Genomic DNA, 21,301 nt, shown 5'->3' with positions numbered 1-21,301 from the left:
AACTCTTAGTTGAGGAGATGATTAAACTCAAATTTTTGGGGGTAAATTTAATGAATTTTATTATATTAATATTATGAATCTTTTAAATGACTGTTTCTAATTGAATACATTTGAATGTTTCTAATTGAATATACATAATGATTGAATCATAATGCAATTTGGTAACTCAATTGATCCATATCAGTGAACAGAAGGAAATACTTTCCTTTATTTGGTATAAACCAATTCCATAACAATTGCCAAATATAGTTAACAAATTTATTGTTTTCGTTATAGATGATATTTGGAAGATCAAATCCTAATAATGATTTTTGGTTAATAATGATGTTTTGGTTAATAATGATTTTTGGATTGTTGATATCATCAATTAAAAGGACTTTGGCATCCTACTCTAGGCTCATAGTCCTCTCTACGATTCAAAGACCAAATGTGTTGAGGCTTCATTATTCAAATTTACCATAGTTGTTGTAGAGTATGGTAATTTGATATTTTCAACAACCTTGTTCAAAAGATTCATATTTTGGCTTCAACTTCATCTTCTTATAATTTATCCAAAAGCATTCGATGCAGGTCACTATGATCCAGTCCACAGACTCATCAAAAAGATAATGATACAAATGTTTGCTAGAGTTTGAATTGGGGGAACAATGTCAATAGATTTAAATGAAACTGAAGGGAGTTATATCAATTGCAAGAAATCTTGAATCCAAAATAATGTTGGCATATACAAATAGGGTATGGATATATTCCAACCATTCAAGTAGGCTAATACTTCAAACATAAGTTTCGCCAGTGCAAATACATATGGATGTTTAACCAAAATACCAAATCAAAGTCTTTTGGTCAATAATTGCTAAGGATAGAGATCTTTGTTATCTCTACAGTGCATTCTTTAGCAACTACACTAAATAACCAAAAAGAGAGAACCTGATAGTGAGGATACTCCTGTCATGTGAATGATGCAATTCCTTAAACCCCCTCTTTAACAAAGATCATACTCCTGTCATGTGAATGATGCAATTCCTTAAACCCCCTCTTTAACAAAGATCCAAAATTCCACTTAGACCCTTTGGCAACATCTGGTGACAATTTCAATGTCATCATGGAAGAGTAATAGTTTAATGCTACTCTTTCCTACACCAGTGCCTTACAAGGTTTCCTTTGTAACATCTAGTACAATTACTAGTAAATATTACTTTGACTCCTAAAAATAATTTCAAATTAAATAATATAGCAAGAAGATCAATATCTCATCCTATCATTATTGAAACTATGACAATACGTCACGTGCCTTTAAATAACAACTAACCTAATACTACATGAATCGGAATCCACATCAACTCTTCAAGTTTGGAAAATCTATTTTTCACACATATTTTAAAAAGGCCTTAATAATGTTTCCAAAATCAGTTCTATGTGAAAACTTTAAATCGTCATCCGCCTAAAAGATTTTATATCCAAATTTTAATTTGAGCGCTCGAGTGCCATTAAACAGAGCTAGGCGGGCTTTAAACCCTTCGTTGCGGTTTAAGAGTTTCTTTGACTAACCAGCCAAACATCCAGATCAGTGTTTTTGAAGCATGTCTGGGTCTGAGGAGGAGCAAGAGACGGAGGAGTTGCCACCGCACTTAAACTTCCTGTCGGTAAGACTCTACCCACATACATTTTACGTATTGGCTCCTGGATTTCAAATGCTTAACTAAAATAAGTATCCCACTTTAATCCCGTTACCGCCATTAAATTTAAACTTGCTATAGACCATTTGGACTGTGGTCGTCTGTGTTGCACTTTTTATTGTTCTTTGGATTAAGAATGAAATTGATGCCAAATAATTAGCATTACATTCTGCGAAGCAAACTGTTGACATGATAAATTTGACTAAAATTCGTGCATTTTTATTCTGTTCTCAAAGAATGAATCGAACTACTTAAAGATTTGGTGGATTATTATTGTAATTTAGTTCTTCTGAAGTGTTTAATATATTTTACCTACAGATAACAGTGTGTTTCAGACATGGCCTTGGAGGAAACGTCTTAACATGTGCCTTATAAATCTGCAAATAAATCACATAAAAACATTCACTTTACAGTAAACAATCAAACACATCTAGTGATTGAACCCCAATCTGCGTTACAACTGGCCTTTATCTAGTAGCTTCCTTAGGCTTTTCTGTGAAAATTGCCTGGGACTTGGGACTGGCCTCATCCCTTTGAAACTAATGCTATTTCAGGTGGCGAGAATGAACCCTTGCTCGAAGGTTTAATAGTAAATCAAGCTTACCAGTGAACCAATGACTCATTAGTAATAGCAAGGGTATTATTACTTTCACTCCTTTTTTATGCCATATGAAAGTCAAGTCTAGCAAAACTTTATACGGAAATCCTGGTCACCCCTTTTATGGTTTAGTCCTATTTTGAGCTCAACTACATATTTTGGATGGAAGTTATGGTTCAATGGAAATTGAAAGAAATGCTTGATAGGAATGATAGTGATGTTTCTATTAGAATATCTTCCGAGCTGGTTAGGTACAGGGATTAAACATAACTCCATGTTTTTTAGGAGAATGTGACTTCTACTGTTTAAAGAAGTTCTTCTCAACAGTTTTGGTGAAGGGGCCTCGCTTTGGCAGCCACAATTTACATACTTTTGATGACTGTGGATATTTGCAATTGCTTTTAACTGATCTATCAGTTCATACAATTCTTTTAACAATCTGCCACATTTAAATTTGTTAGCAGTAAGATAATGAAAAGCATCTGCAAAGATGGGACCATAACTTACTAGTAGCTTTAGTCAGATAAAATTAGCTTACTTCTCTATACCAAACTCAAATATTTTATTATAATATTATGGAGTGACAAATTTATCTCTGAATTTCATTGTTACCAAATCTAAACATGAACTTGAGCAAGGTGACTTAGGTAGTAGTAGTTTGTGACACAACTCCTGAAATTACATGGCAGCTCCTATTTTCATGGCCAATTCCTATTTTTTGGCAGGATTTTTGCTATTATGGGTGCTTTCTGCACATGTATTGTTCCATTTTATTCCTTGCTCTTATTATAATCTATAAAGTGAGCTCTCTCAAGGTGTCCGTACTCGTACTGACCTTAGTTTCTTAGGTATGACCGCAGCTGTTAAAATTCCTAACACATGCTTGAACTAGTCGAGTGGGCTAAATAACATTAGTCTCCATTTGCTGCCATATGTCAACTTCTAATAGTTTATAAATTAGAATTTCCCAAAAACTGCATTTGCACGAGCAACTTTTTTATGTTTTTGTTTTATAAGAGTCTTTTGCCTGATAAATAGAGGGAATCAATTCCTTGTACAGGTCTCATCTCCACATTGCAAAATATTATAATCTTCAGTGGTCTACCGTCTAAGTATATGGATTAGGATTTAAGTAATTTGATATTTGGTTACATTCATAAGTTTGATCATTCTATTGGCTTTTAATGTGCAACTAGAATCAGTAAATTAGGAAAGTTGACATTTGAATTCCAAAGTTTAAAGAGTGAGCTCAGTTGATTTTGAATAATTTTTCTTAAAGATTTTGATGCAAGAGAGAATATACTTTTTTTAATCCGTGTGAACATTGTAGCGAGACTTTGATCCATTGGAAGCACTTCATACTGAGGGACTTGAACCTCCTAATCCCCGAGTTCGGCCACTTGACAATCTCAACAAATGCCGCTACATTTTGCCAAAGGTGTAGTTGTTTTCACAAGAGTTATATTTTACACAAGCAAAAGTTGTTTGGATATTTTGAATGTCAGATTGGACTACAAGCTGAGAGTACAGTGGTTCATTTACAGGAGGTTTCTGAATCAATACTTAATGTATCTCACAAGAGTAGATCGGCAGAATCAATTGAAGCTCAAGAACGAGCTAAGGTAGGCTAATAGTGTTTCCATTTGAAGTGGACTGTGTCTATTTAGTATTAACAGCTAGTTCATTTGTGGCTATCAATGAAATTCTGTGTGCCAACAAGTCATAATGTTTGTGGGTTTCTATTCAGGCTCGCACTTCCCTTCTTCTTGAAAAAGCGGCAGAAAAAGCCCGCCAAGTCAAGATTTTTGACATGCTTGCAGGTAAGTGATCCTTTGCTTTAGCATTTGAAAAGAAATTGGTTGAAATGTTTTATTTAACAACATGATGATTCGAATGTCACACACACACACACATATGTATATTGCATCAGATACAAGGTTTGGTATTGGCCTTATGAATTTGTTCTCCCCTGGAGAATTACACATGGAGTCTGGACTTCATAGCTAACACAACCAACCAACCAACTGAAACTAGCACACATGCTGTAGACAAGATTGGCTTAGGCATTGAAGAGGCTAGTTTGGGACTATAAATTTTGACCTAGAAGTCACAGAATTTGTAAAATTTGGTTCATCTAACTGAGAACCTGTTATCATGTGAATCTCTACTCGCAGATTTGTGCAATAACTCTAGACAGCCAACCCTACCAGCATTGGATGTCTCTTTGTTTGGTCCGGTGCTTTTCTAGTCTTTGGGGGGTGTCTCTAGGGGTTGTATTTTGTTATGAAATAAACTAATTCTGTAATGTACCTGGATCCAAGACAAGGCATATCATGACAATTTTCTTGCTCTCGAGCCGACTGTAATGTACCCAAATTGCAGCATACCTCAAAAACTCACATTCTTAAACTGATTCTCAAACATTGATACGGTTTACATGAATTCAAGAACCATGCAACGGAAAAGAAACTCGTGTAAACATCAAGAAACATATGCATTGAGCAAGAAATACGTATTCATCACACAATGCATAGCATTAACAAATAATATACTCAACATAGACAGTAGGATGAAACATAGTAAACAAAACATGAATATAATAAACAGAGAACATTTACCTTTATTAGGCAAGCACATTGACTGGCTGCAGATGTCAGATGTTCCACCCAATCATAGACACTGCTGCTTCAAATCTCTCAGCAGTATGTCACCCCTGAGTTGAGGCTATGAATCCACAAGAACGGGTGCCTAGATTGACTTTACTTTCATACAGATAGTTGAAACTATCATGTTGTCATAGTTTGTATAGTCGCACAACATCCCATGTTGTCATAGTCTACTCAACCAATCACACAACAATCTCAACTTACCAACTCTCTTTCTCTTCAACTTGCATAGCCCAAGGAATAGAATTTCCTTCTTTGCAATGTAGTTCCTCAGGATTTTCCATTTTTCTTAATGCTGGAAGCTCCAGAGATTCTCAATTGTGGCCAATTTTTCCTCAACATGCTAATGCATCCATGCACTTAGACGTCTTCACGTTGCTGGAAAATAACTAGTCTTCTCATACAGTCAACAACAATGGCTCGCTCTACAACAATCTTCTTCTTCTCTCCCTAGAAGCAAGAACAAGAATGAATGAGAAAGAAAGAATGATGAATCCCATTCAACCATCCAAAAATATGATTAACATATGAATGCTCACAATATGCCATGTGGCTTCTCCAAGAAGCTCATGTAACTCTTTTTCCCCAACTAATTCAAATATGAATAAAGTAAAATATGTAATTTTGGTCTAGCCTCTCTAGTTACACCCCTATCTCGTGGAATTATAGCCCCCTAAACTCTTGTCTTTGTTTGTTTGTGGCTCTAATGATGTATTTGTATTATTAATATTCAAAATTGTTACATTGCTAGGTTCTCCAGCCTTTCATCATGTACAAACATACATTATTAATCCGGGGATCAAAAGTGGGTTATTAAAGTCCCCTCCCCTTATTTTGGCAACTGTCCTTAGTGCACATCACCAAGCAGGTGTACATATATCGAAATTTTTATCAACAATTAAAAAATAAATGTGCGTATGCCTCTTGCATTATGTCTTCCAGCTCCCATGTCGCTTCTTCAGGGCTATAATATGTCCACTGGACTTTTACCTGCACTATGGCTTTGTTTCATAGCACTATGGCCTTCCCATCCAGTATATGCTTTGGTTGTACTTGGAATTCCCCTTCTAGCTCCACTCAAATCAAAGTCTAGTGAATGATATGGTTAAGATCATGCACATACTGTTTAGCAAAGACACGTGAAATACATTACGCACAATCATAGAAGCAGACAATGCAACCATGCATGCAACTGGTCCTATCCCGTCCAATATTTCAAATGGAGCATAAGATTTGGCTGCCAGCTTGGTACAACTGTCCAGCGTCATGGAACTTTTCCTAGGCTTCACTTTCAAAAATGCATGTTCTCCCACTTTAAATTCTCTGACTATCCTGCTCTTTTTTGCATAACTCTTTTGCTTGTCCTATGTAGCCTTTAAATTTTGTTTAATTTTAACCATCTGCTCTTCCATCTCATTGCACAACTCTATTCCAAGTACTACTTTGCTTGTTGGGTTGTCCTATTTCATTGGAGTATTGCATTTTTTGCCATATAGGGTTTCAAATGGGCCCATCTTCAATGATGCCTGATACTCATTGTTGTAGAAAAACCCAAAGAAATGCAAATAATCTTCCCACTTGGATGGTTTATCCATCACATGTATTCTTAACATATCCTCAATTACTTGCTTGACTCTCTTTGTCTTCCCTTTTGTTTGTGGATGATATGTTGTGCTAAAAATCAATTTTGTACCAAATCTTTTAAATATTTTTTTTTCCAAAAGTTTGAAGTAAACTTCATATCTCTTTTTGAAACAATTGCCTTAGGTATTCCATGTGACAGAACAATTTCCTTCATTTATATCTCTGCAATACTAGTTACCTCATGATTTAGTTTCATTGGAATAAAATGGGCTACCTTTGTCAATTTATCTACTACCACCATTATTGAATCATTTTTTCTTGTTGTCTTGGGCAACTTAGTAATAAAATCTATGGTTACAACTTCCCATTTCTACTTTGGGATTGGCAACAACTGTAGCAACCCTGCTCGGTGTCTATGCTCAGCTTTTACTCTTTGACATCCCATACACCTAGTATGTAATTAGCTGCATCCTTTTTCATTCCTGGTCAAAAGTATTGACTATTCATTGCTGCAATTGTTTTCTAATAACCAGGACGTCTTGCATATGGAACATTATGCATTTCTTTCAATACCAACATCTTCAATTCCTTCAATGCCTGATAATTAGGAACATACACTATTTTTATGCACGCACTCTATCTTCCTTTAGGCTTTAACTTATACTTTTTAAATTTCTGCTGTACATCCTCCTCTTGTAAGCTTTCTTTTACCTGTAGGTGGTGCTGGTCTGTAACAACAACTTCTAAAATTTTGCTCTTTAAATCTAATTTATGCATACTAATGGCTGTAGCATGCATGCCATGTGCCCTTCTGTTGAGTGCATCGATAATTTTATTCTCCTTCCCTTTGATATACTTGATTTGAAGAGTCATATTCTCTTAAAAATTCCAACCATCTTGTTTGTCCAGCACTTCAAGTTGATTTCCTAAACAAATATTTCAGACCATTGTGGTCATTCCTCAATTCAAATTTCTCCCCCTTCTGTTGAGTGCATCACTAATTTTACTTTCCTTTACTTCGATATACTTGATTTCAAGAGTCATATTCACTTAAAAATTCTAACCATCTTATTTTTCTAGCATTTCAAGTCTATCTCCCAAAATAATATTTCAGACCATTGTGGTCTTTCCTTAATTCAAATTTCTCCCCCGTTAAGTAATGCTTCCACATGTTCAATGTATGTATTATTGCAACAAGCTCCAAGTCATGTTTGGCATAATTTCTCTCATTTTCTTTAAGCTTTTTGGAATCATAACTAATGATATGCCCACTTTGAGTAAGCACTCCTCTAGGCTCCTCTTTGCATACATCTATGCATACCACACACTCTTCAATCTTCAGAATAATTGCACTAGTAAGCAACTCCTTTGATAGCTATAAACTTTCTTCACACTTTGCTATACATTTAAACTTAGTTCCTTTTCTTTAGTAAAGAAGTGTTGGGATGAACAATTCTTGAAAAGCCTTCAATAAAGCTCCTGTAATATCCGATTAATCCTATAAAATATTTAACTTTGAAAACATTCTTTGGTGCTAGTCATTCTCTAATGGCTTTGATTTTTTGTGGATCCACTATTATGCCTTCTTCTTTTTTTGTGTAATGATTCAACTTCTATTACTTCATAAAAAGATTACATAGGAATTGGCTTTGTGCTCTTGGTCTTCCTGAGGGAATACTTGACTAGTGGCATAGGTATAGTACTTTGGCATTACATTGTCTCCTTTTAAGCAGTGCACCAGACAAAATTACAAAATTGGAGATACTTTGAAAACTATATGACTGTCTAGAGGCACGTAGGCTTGGCTTTAAACAAAAATAAGGAGAATCGGGAGAATCGGTATGACAATATTCAATCGACAACATTAGTCAAACGATGAGTGAGACAGGGGACATTGCTTTGGCTAGTTAAGGATGGACTCAGCCTAGGAGTTTGACAAAGGCCCAAAAGGACCGTGTACTTGGTGTTGATGACATGGAGTCTGGTCACGAACTGTGCTTGACGAGGAGCTTTGGCTGCTTCCCGAACTCGAACCCGGTTAGTCATGGTGTCTAGTTGCTGACACTTCTCCTTGTAGCCTTGAGAGGAGCCTGAGCTCGAGGAGTGCCCTGTCGAATTGCCATGACCCTAAGGTTGCTTAATACACCGAAGACTCGATGAATGGAGTATCCATGGGGTTTAGGTGAGATCCTTCGTGCCCAAATTGGACCACCACATGATATATGCCATTCCAAGTGTGAGCTTGGGCGAAGTTGAGGCTAGGTGAGTTGAATTGAGGCCAATTGATTCCTCTGAGAGGTCGATTGGTGCTGCCATCTTGAATGCAGACGAGCGACCTGTAAGGCTGGATACTGACCCTTGATGGCCATGCAAGCACTGGATCTCTGCCTCAACTGAAATTGGGCGAGTTGATGCAGTGAATTCGAGCTCCTATAGTGCTGAATTGGATTGCCTAGGTGCTGCTTCAAATTATGATTTTTTGATGAATCGCGGCCTTGGTTGTTGAATGCTAAGAGGACATGCGCAATAGCCAGAGGGATGCGGTCTCTTAAGAGAGTTTGTGCACTTTAATTAGACATGAACATCTGTTGGTGAGACGGAGCCAGAGGATTATGTATGCCAAACGGTTCGATCCCCAGAGGAACTAGGAGAATTTCGCAAGAATGAGGGAGCTCGACACCAGGTGGAGAGTGACGACCATTCTCCATTGTTGCGATAGCCAACAGACTCCCACGACGGGACCAACTAGGGAATGCATAAACATGGAGAAGAAAAATGACATGGTTCATAGTTGAAGTCAGGCCAAAAGTGATAGAGGGAGGAGGCATGGTGATTATCATGTTGTAGTGCTGATTAGTAATGGGATTAAGCGTGTGGCGATCAATGTTTGCGTTGGAATTATGGTATGCCATTATGAATTGCAGAGGAGTGTACGCACCCATTAGGAATACATAAGCTCGCGTCAGGTGGAAATTTAATTGCCTGTACCAATTGCTGTACAATGAAGCATGGCTAGCCAGGTGTGTTGGCGGAGGGAGGCTGATCATGATTGGCATGGTGAGGAACGAGGATTGTCACCCGCGGTGGGGGTTATGCCTTCTTCTCAAATGACTTGCCCAACACATGCTCAACATGTGTTAATTTTAGATAACAATGGTATGTTCTATGCTTGCATCAATTTCTTCAATGTCCTTTAGTTAGCCTAATGACAATTTCCAATAACAATCACTTAATCATCACATTAACGAAAACTGTAGATAGAACATGAACAATAACAGCAGAAGACAAGCCAAGACAAGAGAACACCAGTATTTGGTGAATGCCGTGGAAAAACCCTAAGATGGGGAAAACCCTTTGATCAATTCTTCTTATTATTGTATCAAATGTTCAACACAGAGAGAGAGAGAGAGTACAATAAAGTCAAAATTGACTTGCTAATAGATGATCAAAACAATCCTATCAAATTTGCAATTGTCCCTGGTCAACAACAGTGAAATCAACAGTAGTGTATGCCTTAACCAGTCAACGGTCAAGGGTTAAAACAACCCTTTAGCAGCTCGGTCAAAGTGCATTCAACTCGACCTCCTTAGCTGGTCAAACAACAGTCAAAACAATCCTCTTTAGAGCAGTCAAACCTAGTCAAACAAAAGTCAACCTTGTGGTCAAACAGGCCTACGGTCAACATAGGTCAAACAACCCAAAAAATCTCGATTGTTGTGCCAATGAATGCAGCTTGCTAAGACAAAAATTCTCCTTGAAAATTGAAGTCAAAAAGGTGCCTAGAAAGTCAAAGTCAACATTGGTCAAATTGCAGAAAATTTCAGAAATTTTGGCCCTGTAATTTTGTCCTCCTTCCTGCCACACATGTGAAGAAATCAACTGCCCAATGAGGTGTACGAACCAATCAGATGAGGAGAGAGAAGAATGTGTGAGTTGATGAAGTGCCAAATGAGGGTGGAGGTCTCTCTTATTTATACAAGTCGTTGAGGGTTAAGAGACATGTCCATTGGGCTTCATGAGCCTACATGATGATGTGGCCGACCTTGACAATTTGCACATGTGTGGGCTTGACCTCAAAAACACATTTCTCCTTGTCCGATTTGGGTGATCTTTAGGTCGATTTTGGTCCTCTCGAAAAGAGGAATTCAATTCAATAATCATCTCCATCAAATGAGCTGTCCAAAGTGGAATTTGCCCCTACTTGCCAATTTTAACACTCCCTCTCAACTAGGGAGAATTCCACCTGCCAATCCATCCATCATCATGCCATCCTATCATCATGTACCATCTCTGCATCTCATCTCAACTCTGTTGAACACTGATGTAATAATGAAGAAGAATCAATCGAGAGTGAGTCACAAGACCTTGCCACTCTCCATTGACAAAAGTTAGTCCAGGGGTAGAACCCCAATTGGATTTGATCCCAGACCAAGTTGTTGAACACCATGCATTCTAGACATAGGGAGCACGACAGTACACGATGCATCCATCTGTAGTGTTATGGTCCCTATCTACTTTTCCCAACTCATTGGCCAAATGAGAGGTACTTCCCATGAGTCCTGGACTACATGGCTAGGATGTATGCTGGGGCATCCTTAGGAGGAGGTGAACCACTCATCCTGCTCATATGCCATAGGAGAAGGTGAACCACTCATCCTATGCATATATCATAATCTATAGGGGAAGGTGAACCACTCACTCTATGCTCTCATATATCACCATGGGATGTCAAAGGGGAAGGTGAACCACTCACCTTGTACACAATGTACCTATAGGGTAAGGTGAACCACTCACCTTATGGTCGCACGTAGCTCCAAGAAGTACCCCAAGCCCCCAAGAGCTCCCAAAGCTCAATGTCCAACTCAAGCGGGACCCTCATGGGAGGGTCCTTCCATACCTCCAAGTCTCTCTCAGAAGGTTAAGAATTTGACCTTCCTTAAGGGCTTCGCGAGAATGTCAACAATTTGCTCATCAGTCTTGATGTGTTGGAGCCTTATTGCTCCTCGTTGTACCATATTCCGGATCATGTTGCATGAAGCGAGGAAGTTTTTTGGAAGCGGGGACGCGGAAATGTCATTTCCCAAAAATCTAGGAAGCAAAGCGTCTCGAAAGCATCTACTATATATATATATTTATATTGTTTTGCATTTATATTATAAGAAACATCCAAAAATACCAAATTAGTTGTAGAAGACATGAAACATGCATATTTTTACATAAATCAAGAGAGATATGGCATCCATTGTACATCAATGATTAATTATTCCAACATCAACCATCTAGAATATAGATTCCTCTTCTCTTGTCTAGCCTTTACCTCTACTTCAATTCTATAGGGATATTAGTCAACATTGCCTAATTTTGATCATACAGCCTAATCCAAGCCTTATAATATGGTAGAGAAAGCTTAACATGCCTGATCAATGATTTTGACTTGAGTGAAGGGTACATAATTACTAAGGCCATGATAAAGGAGTTCAATAATCAACAACACCAACACTTGGGTTCATATAGGGCTTGGTGCTCTTGATTAAATGCCAATCACATGCCCTCATACATGATATAATCCAATGAAATGCCACAATCCCATTGATCCTGAAAACTGTTAAGTCAACTGAATTTTGAATGGGGTATGAAATTCAATTTTATCCATATGAAGTCTGATGAGGTTGGAACCACTCTCAACATCCTGAGTCATTTCATGGTAACGTTAAAAATTTAAGTAAAAGGATGGAAATGAAAGATAAAGGAGAATGTCACTTTTACTTTAAGAATTTAACATTACCATTAGGGAGCATCTAGAAAGCATCTAGGGAGCTTCAAGGGGCACTTTGGGAGTATTCGGAAAGTGTAGTTCCTCACATAACAATCCGAAATAAAAACAAAACAAAAAAAGCCCCATGGAATCATTTGAACCGTCCACCTTCTCTTGGATCCGCTCGTGATCTATGGTGGATACACGCTCGGACCTCCACAGATCCGCACCTGATCCTTTCCAGATTCGCGGATCGGGCAGCAGGAATCGCAAATCGGGCTTCCAAGGATCCAATTTTCTAGGAATTGCCAAAAAAAGGCGGAACCGCGGATTTGATCCGTCAAAGGATCGGTGGCAGATTCGTACAAGACACCATTCTGCCTCCAGATCCTGGGGGGGACGGTTCCTGCAACTATGTTCCAGATAAAGTGGTACTTGATGTCAATATGCTTGGAACGGTCGTGGAACACGAGATTCTCTGAAAGGCGAATTCCACTCTGGTTGTCGCAATAGATCACGGTGGTATCCAACACATGCTCAAATAGCTCACTGAAGAGCTTCCTCAACCAGATAACTTCACAACAGGCCATACTAGTAGCAATATATTCGACCTTGACGGTGCTTAGAGGAATCGATTTTTGCTTCCTGCTCATCCAAGAAATCAAAGCAAATTCCAATGAGAAGCAATGTCCTGACGTGCTCTTTCTATCTACCACATTGCGAGCCCAGTCAGCGTCGGAATATCCATGTAGCCTCAAATTCTTGGCATTATATCTCAATCCATAGTTGATTGTGCCACGAAGATATCTCAAAAGATTCTTAGTAGCAATTCAATGTATGTGATGAGGCTCAACCATAAATTGACTCTATTCACAACGAAGCACATGTTTGGTCGGGAGTTTACCAAGAACATCAAGGGCCCCACAAGTTGTTGATACTGGGAAGGGTTTGCCAATTCGAGCCCAACAACACTTCCACATAACTTCTTGAAGTTGAGTTCCATTGGAGTAGACATAGACTTGCAATTCACAATCCCACATCTCTCTAGCAACTTCACAATGTATTTAAATTCTTCCTTGAGAAAGGAAAATCTCGCCTGGCTTTTGCCAGACATCCAGGCCTAGGAAGTAATGCATTAGTCCTAGGTCTTTCATCTCGAACTCAAAAGTCAACTCCCTCTTGCATTGATAAATGAGAGGGTCTGCACCTGTTAGAAAGAGATAATCAACATAAAGGACCAAAATAAGAGGCATTTCCTTTTCAACCTTGAAGTATAGGTTAGGATTAGCATAGCTCCTTGTAAATCACAACTTCACGAGATAATAGTCAATCCTCTCATACCAAGACCTAAGGGCTTGATTCAACCCATAGAGAGCTTTCATCAACCTAGATACATGTGTCCTTTGATTTTGTACTTCAAACCCTTGAGGTTGCTCCAAGTAGACTTCCTCCTTAAGCGAGCCATGCAAGAAAGCAATTTTGACATCCATTTGATGTAGGCTCCATCCTTGATTAGCAACGAGAGAAATAATGGATTAGATAGTAGTATATTGGGCAACTGATGCAAATATCTCGTCATAGTCCACTCCTTCCTTTTGAGAGAAGCCATGAGCAATGAACCTGGTGTTGTATTTTTTAGCACTTCTGTCAACACCATTTTTAATTTTATAAAGCCATTTTGAGGTGACCATGGACTTGTCCTTAGGTCTAGGCACCACGTCCCAGAGATCATTCTTCATGATCGATTCATATTCCTCATTCATCGCATCTTTCCATACTTGTGCTTTATGGCTTCTTCGAACATGCATGGTTCAACTTGAACAATAGTACTCATGGCAGCCAAGTACCCTTGATACTTGTTCGGCTTCTTACTTTCGCGAAATGTCCCTCTTGGAGCAATATGTCTTTCAGCATCTTCAAGAGTATCTTTGAGCCATAATGGACGTTTCCTTGAGGTAGAGGGATCACTAGGAGGTGGATCAATAAGATCCATCAAGCCTTCAACATCGGGCATAGGCTCATCTGTCGAAGGTTCATCTTGTTTTTCGGCAGCATCATCATCCTTCCTTGGGATAGGGAGATCTCTGGCTTTCCCAAGGGCAGTGTCTTCATCAAAGGTGACATCACGACTTACTTCCACATCTCTTTGACCAGGCACATAAATTCTATATGCCTTTGAATTTTCACTGTAGTTGACGAATATACCTTTCTTCCTTGAAGCTTCCAACTTATTTCTTTTCTCTTTAGGAACATGAAAATATACCGGACAACCAAAGATTCTAAAGTGTTAAGTTTTAGGTATGTTCTATTCTAGGGCAATTTATTTCAATTTTTACAGTTAGCTCAATACCTTTTCTAGATTAGCAATCACATCAGCATTAAAGTAAACTGTAGATAGAACATAAATATAAATCGCAGAAGACAAGCCAAGACAAGAGGACACAAGATGTGGCGCTAGCCAAGGACAAACCCCAATGTGGGGAAACCCTTGATCAATTCTTCTTATATGTTCTTCAATAGTTCAGCAGAGAGAGAGATAATACATTTACAACAGAAGTCAACTCTTTGACTTATCTAGATAAGAGCATAGATCATATCTAAGAAGATGATATGTGAGATCAGTTGAAGACATGCTGTTTCAACTGATTCTCCAAGATGACTCCTTCACCTATCATTGTGCTGCATCTCATCATCATGCTGCACCTCACCGTGCTGCACCCATCATCACAATGCTGGACCTTGTGCTGCTGCTGTCCCAGTGTTTAGCACTGTTGTACATAGTGCCACTGCTGCACCATGCTTACTGCTGTCCCAATGTACTTGCTGCACTGTACTTGTTGCTGTCCATGCTTTACCATGTTGCTGCTGTCCATGATTCTTCATGCTTGCAGCTGTCCCATGTTGCAGCTGTTCTAGTGTCATTGCACCTGTCCCATGTACTATGATGCTGTCCCATAATATGTCCAGCAACATTGAGTTATAGAGTCTACACCAACATGCCCAAATAGTCTACAATTAGGCCATGCTGTCACCTACAACAATGTGGTATTATGATAGCAGTTAAAGTGACTGCAACTAGGTCTCTTTGGGCAGTGAATAAGAGTCTTTACAAGACTGATAATGGACCTCTCTTAACAGCGGATTGGGGCTGCCTTCAAACTGTATATAAAGCTTATATTCCACTGTTGATCAGCCCTCCCTTTGCTGCGGATTATGGTTGCACTTTACAGCCATCAAACTGACTCAACACATACAAGATTCATTCCAAGATGTGTGCACTAGCTCACTGTTCTAGGGTAATTAGATTGCTGCAATTTTGGACTGGTTAGGGCAAGTAACCACAGTCCTTAACAACCCACAAGCTAACCCAGAATTGCTTCCTCTTGCTGCGGCTGTCCTTAAATAGGATGTTGCCCTCCACGCTACTCCTTGAGGGCAGTTCCAAGCCCAATGTATGGACTTGTCACCCTAAAATAGTTGTTGCACCCTCCAGCAAACCCTCCTTGCCTCGGCCTCCAAGAACAGTCACTCTGTCCTCTAAATGGACCCCTGAAATAGCCCTCAAATGACCTCGCTGTCCAGACTTCTCCTTGCTATGGCTAGGGCTTGCTTTAGCTACAGTTAAGGGCTTCTTCTACCTTTCCTCTTGCAGCAGATGTGGCCTTTCCTTGCTACAAAATTATGGCCTCCTTTTTGACAGCGAATAGGGCCTCTTGACAGCGGATAGATGACCTTAGATTAGGTCTCTCTAGACTGCGTTTTAGGCCTCCTTTAGACAGCGGATTAGGGCTCCTTTTGGCTGCGAATTGGAGCTCCCTTTGACTGCGGCTAGGGCTGCCTTCTTTGACTGCGGCTAGGGCTAGATCTCCACTCTAGGACTGCGGCCAGATCCTCCTCTTCATCTGCGGCTAGGTCTCCTTCCTTTAGGACTGCGGCTAGGGCTCTTTCCTCTCTAGACCTCTCTTTCCACCTAAACCCAAACGAGTGGAGAGAGATCACAAGAGATGAGTGTGTGAAATGACTCTCAAGTCATCTTCTTTTATACTAAAACGTTGAGCACTTGTGGGGTTTATTTGGTTGCTGGCCGACCTTGATGATTTGTCCAATAACACAAATAAATTCATATCTCCATGAATACTTATCGGAATCAGATGATCTTTAGATCAATCCTACACCTCTCGATGAGAGGGATCCAAGAAAAATATCAACTGCCATAAATAAGATGACCCACATGGAGTTTGGCCCTAGTTGCCAATTTTAACACTCCCTCTCAACTAGGGAGAACTCCATCCGTTGATTCATATGTCCGACTGTACTATCTTTGCCATCAGTGCCCTGCACTGCTCTACTATGCTATGCTCTGCTCTGCTGAACCATGAAGAAGAAGAATTGATCGAGAATGTCTCATACCATTCTCTATTGACCCGAAGTTAGTTTTATTGATCCCAGATCAATATCACAAGAGAGTGTCTCAAACCACTCATATTGATCCCAGATCAGTTTCATTGATCCCAGATCAATGGAGGTCATCCTAGCATAGGGAGTATGGTAGATACAATGATGCGTCCATCGATAGTACTACTATGGTCCCTAACCCCATTTCCCTGCTCATTGATCAGATGAGAGGTACTTCCCATGAGTTCCAGACTGCATGGGTAGGATGCCTCGACAGGAGAACTAATCATCCTGTCCACAGGAGAAGGAATCATCTTGTCCCACAGTCGCCAGAGGAGAACTAATCATCTCGGCCCACAGGAGAACTAATCATATTGTTCCTAAGTCGCCTCGGGGTATCACAGGGGAAGGCTGAGCCATTCACCCTGTACATAGCGCACCATTAGGGGAGGGTGAGTCACCCTATGGCCGTGTATTGCTCCAGTAAGTACCCCAAGCCCCTCGGAGCTCCCAGAGCTCAATGCATGCAACATGTAGGATCCTTTTAAGAAGGTCTCTCAACGACTCCAAGCCGTTCGGGAAAGTCACAAATTTGACCTTTCATCTGGGGCTTTGACAAAATGTCTCTGACTTGTACATCAATCTCAATGCGATGAAACCTCCTCGCTCATCGACGTACCATATCCCAGATAAGGTAGTATCTGATGTCTATCTGCTGGAGCAATCGTCGAATACGAGATTCCTCAACAATCGAATCCCCCCCTGGTTGACACAGAAGATCATGGTGGTATCCATTATGTGTACAAACAACTCACTGAAGAGCTTCCACAACTAGGCAGCTTCATACGAGATCATACTCGTAACTATGTATTCGGTCTCGGTGGGGCTTATAGCAACTTACTTCCGCTCCCTGCTCATCCATGATATTGAAGCAGAATCCAAAGAGAACCAACACTCAAAGGTGCTCTTGAGATCCTCCAGACTGCCTGCCCAGTCAGCGTTCGAATAATCATGCAACTTCACATTTTTGGCAGTGTATCTCAATTCATGAGAGATTGTGCCCCGAAGATATCTCAAAAGATTCTTGGCACCAATCCAGCGAGGCTCAACCATATATGAGCTCACCATGTTAACATATATTCGGACGGAAGTTCACCAAGAATCATCAATGCAAATGAGTTTATGAAACTCAGAGGAATTTCCCAAATCTGGTCCGACATCACTACTATATAACTTTTGAAAGTTAAGATCCTCGAGGTAGTCATGGGCTTGTAGTTTACCATTCCACATCCGGAATCCAACTCCCTCTTACTTCTGCAAATGAGAGGGGTAGTCATGGGCTTGTAGTTTACCATTCCACATCCGGAATCCAACTCCCTCATACTTCTGCAAATGAGAGGGTTTGCACCTGTCAGAAATAGGTCGTCCTCAGATTGTACCGGTATGAGAGGTCTATCATCCACAACCTTCAAATAATGGTTTGGATCAGCTTCACTCTTAGTGAATCTCAGCTTCATCTGACAGCTATCAATCCTCTCATATTATGCTCGGCGTGTTTTGTTTCAAGCCATAGAGGGCTTTCTTCCACCTGCATACATGAGATTCTCTATCATGAATCTCAAACCCCTCGGGTTGTTCCAAACCTGTGGACCTGCTATATGAGGGGAATGGTCCCCTTGTAAGATTTTCCTTTGATACATCTCAGACATGTACCTTCATGCTCCTTTTGAATTCAGGCATCCCTGTCACCATCTGACTCACATCGGGTAGCGCCCCATAATAAGTAGACCTCTGGTGCTATAGATGAGATGTGACAATTGACATGGTCCCCAATGGACCATTCTGCAACTGGATACAAACGCCAACCCTGAACTCAAAAAGCATCTTTGAAAATTTCATTTTCAAACACGTACCTTTCAGTTGATGAATGCCACCCTGTAGCCTTTGACTTCCATTGCTGAAATGGACAGTAGGTTCTTCTTGCGATCAGGTACGTAAAAGAGATTCTATAAATGAATTGAGTTACCCTCATTCAATTGAGGGGTAACATTCCCTACACCCTTTTCGGGATAGGTGGCATCGGCTCCAAGTATAATCCAAGGATTGTTTCCATCTCTACCAAATTAGAGAGAGCGCCCTTCTATCCGATGAAGTGCCTTGAAGCACTACAATCAATAAGCCAGATTCCCAAAGAATCCGAAGGAGAGGGCAAATACAAGATAACACTTCTTTATCTTATCAGAAACAACATTTAATTTTTCATACCTGGGGTTCCTTGCTTTCTTGAAGAGTCGACCGTTACCTTGATGACCTGCATTACCTGTCATTCCTCTGATCGTTGAAGATGTCCCTGGAATGATTGTTATCATCATCAAGTGATGTGTCCCTGCCATTTGGACACTCCTTCGCATAATGGCCGAACTTATTGCAACCAAGGCATCTGCCTTTCCTTCCACCCTTAGATCTGGACTTCCCAATAAAGTGATCTTTTAGGTAGACCATCAGAAGCTTTCACTGCGCCATTCTGATAATATTCTTTGCTTTGATTTCACCCTCGGTGAATTTGAAGAGGGATGAGGAATCCACTGATCCTTTTGTCCTTTCCTAACTATCTTCGATGATTGCTCTTTCACTCTTGCTTGGGCATTGTCTTCACCTTAGCTCTGATACCATGTTACGTTTTAGGTATGTTCTATACTAGGGCAATTTATTTCAATTTTCATAGTTAGCTCAATATCTTTTCCAGATTAGAAATCACATCAGCATTAAAGTAAACTGCAGATAGAACATAAATATAAATCGCAGAAGACAAGCCAAGACAAGAGGACACAAGATGTGGCGTTAGCCAGGGACAAACGCCAATGTGGGGAAACCCTTGATCAATTCTTCTTATATGTTCTTCAATAGTTCAGTAGAGAGAGAGATAGTACATTTACAACAAAAGTCAACACTTTGACTTATCTAGATAAGAGCATAGCTCATCTCTAAAAAGATGATACGTGAGATCAGTTGAAGACATGCTACTTCAACTGATTCTCCAAGGTGACTCTTTCACCTATCATTGTGCTGCATCTTGTCATCATGCTGTACCTCACCTTATTGCACCATGCTGCACCCATCATCACAATGCTGGACCTCATGCTGTTGCTGTCCCAGTGTTTAGCACCGATGTACATAGTGCCAATGCTGCACCATGCTTACTGCTGTCACAATGTACTTGCTGTTGTCCATGCTTTACCACGCTGCTGCTGTCCATGATTCTTCATGCTTGCAGTTGTCCCATGTTGCAACTGTCCTAGTGTCATTGCAGCTGTCCCATGTACTATGCTGCTGTCCCATAATATGTCCAACAACACTAAGTTATAGAGTCTACACCAACATGCCCAAATAGTCTACAATTAGGCCATGCTGTCACCTACAACAATGTGGTATTATGACAGCAGTTAAAGTGACTGCAACTAGGTCTCTTTGGGCAGTGAATAAGAGTCTTTACAAGACTGATAATGGACCTCTCTTAACAGCGGATTGGGGTTGCCTTCAAACTGTATATAAAGCTTATATTCCACTGCTGATCAACCCTCCCTTTGCTGTGGATTATGGCTGCACTTTACAGCCATCAAACTGACTCAACACATACAAGATTCATTCCAAGATGTGTGCACTAGCTCACTGTTCTAGGGTAATTAGGCTGCTGCAATTCTGGACTAGTTAGGGCAACCAACCACAGTCCTTAACAACTCGCAAGCTAACCCAGAATTGCTTCCTCTTGCTACGACTGTCCTTAAATAGGACGCTGCCCTCCACACTGCTCCTTGAGGGAAGTTCTAAGCCCAACGTATGGACTTGTCACCCTAAAATAGTTGTTGCACCCTCCAACAAACCCTCCTTGCCTCGACCTCCAAGAACAGTCACTTTGTCCTCTAAACGGACCCCTGAAATAGCCCTCAAATGACCTCGCTGTCCAGACTTCTCCTTGTTGCGGCTAGGGCTTGCTTTAGCGACAGTTAAGGGCTTCTTCTACCTTTCCTCTTGCGAGAGATGTGGCCTTTCCTTGCTATGGAATTATGGCTTCCTTTTTGACAGCGAATAGGGCCTCTTGACAGCGGATAGATGACCTTAGATTAGGTCTCTCTAGACTGTGTTTTAGGCCTCCTTTAGATAGCAGATTAGGGCTCCTTTTGGTTGCGAATTGGAGCTCCCTTTGACTGCGGCTTGGGCTAGATCTCCACTCTAGGAATGTGGCCAAATCCTCCTCTTCATTTGCGGCTAGGTCTCCTTCCTTTAGGACTGCGGCTAGGGCTCTTTCCTCTCTAGACCTCTCTTTCCACCTATACCCACACGAGTGGAGAGAGATCACAAGAGATGAGTGTGTGAAATGACTCTCAAGTCATCTCCTTTTATGCTAAAACGTTGAGCACTTGTGGGGTTTATTTGGTTGCTGGCTAACCTTGTTAATTTTAGGTATGTTCTATGCTTAGAGCAATTTATTTCAATTTTCACAGTTAGCTCAATATATTTTCTAGATTAGCAATCACATCAACATTAAAGTAAACTACAGATAGAACATAAACATAAATCGCAGAAGACAAGCCAAGACAAGAGGACACAAGATGTGGCGCTAGCCAGG

General features: G+C 40.2%; 1 protein-coding gene across 1 annotated transcript in view; it reads left to right on the top strand.

Moving 5' to 3' along the window:
• Window positions 1–1,419: 1,419 nt before the first annotated feature.
• Window positions 1,420–21,301, top strand: part of LOC149151042 (uncharacterized) — a 164,193-nt gene continuing 144,311 nt past the window's right edge. The window contains exons 1-4 of the mRNA XM_089439311.1: window positions 1,420–1,643; window positions 3,605–3,712; window positions 3,819–3,896; window positions 4,022–4,094. Coding sequence (XP_089295437.1) covers window positions 1,581–1,643; window positions 3,605–3,712; window positions 3,819–3,896; window positions 4,022–4,094 — 322 coding nt within the window. The 5' untranslated portion in view covers window positions 1,420–1,580. The remainder of the gene's footprint in view (window positions 1,644–3,604; window positions 3,713–3,818; window positions 3,897–4,021; window positions 4,095–21,301) is intronic.

Source organism: Pinus tabuliformis, chromosome 9, assembly GCF_031772625.1.
Source record: "Pinus tabuliformis cultivar Carrire ecotype Pingquan chromosome 9, CPIR1, whole genome shotgun sequence".
In the NCBI taxonomy this organism is placed as follows: Eukaryota; Viridiplantae; Streptophyta; class Pinopsida; order Pinales; family Pinaceae; genus Pinus; species Pinus tabuliformis.
The sequence above is the reverse complement of the archived record's forward strand: the minus strand, read 5'-3'. Positions and strand labels throughout refer to the sequence as shown.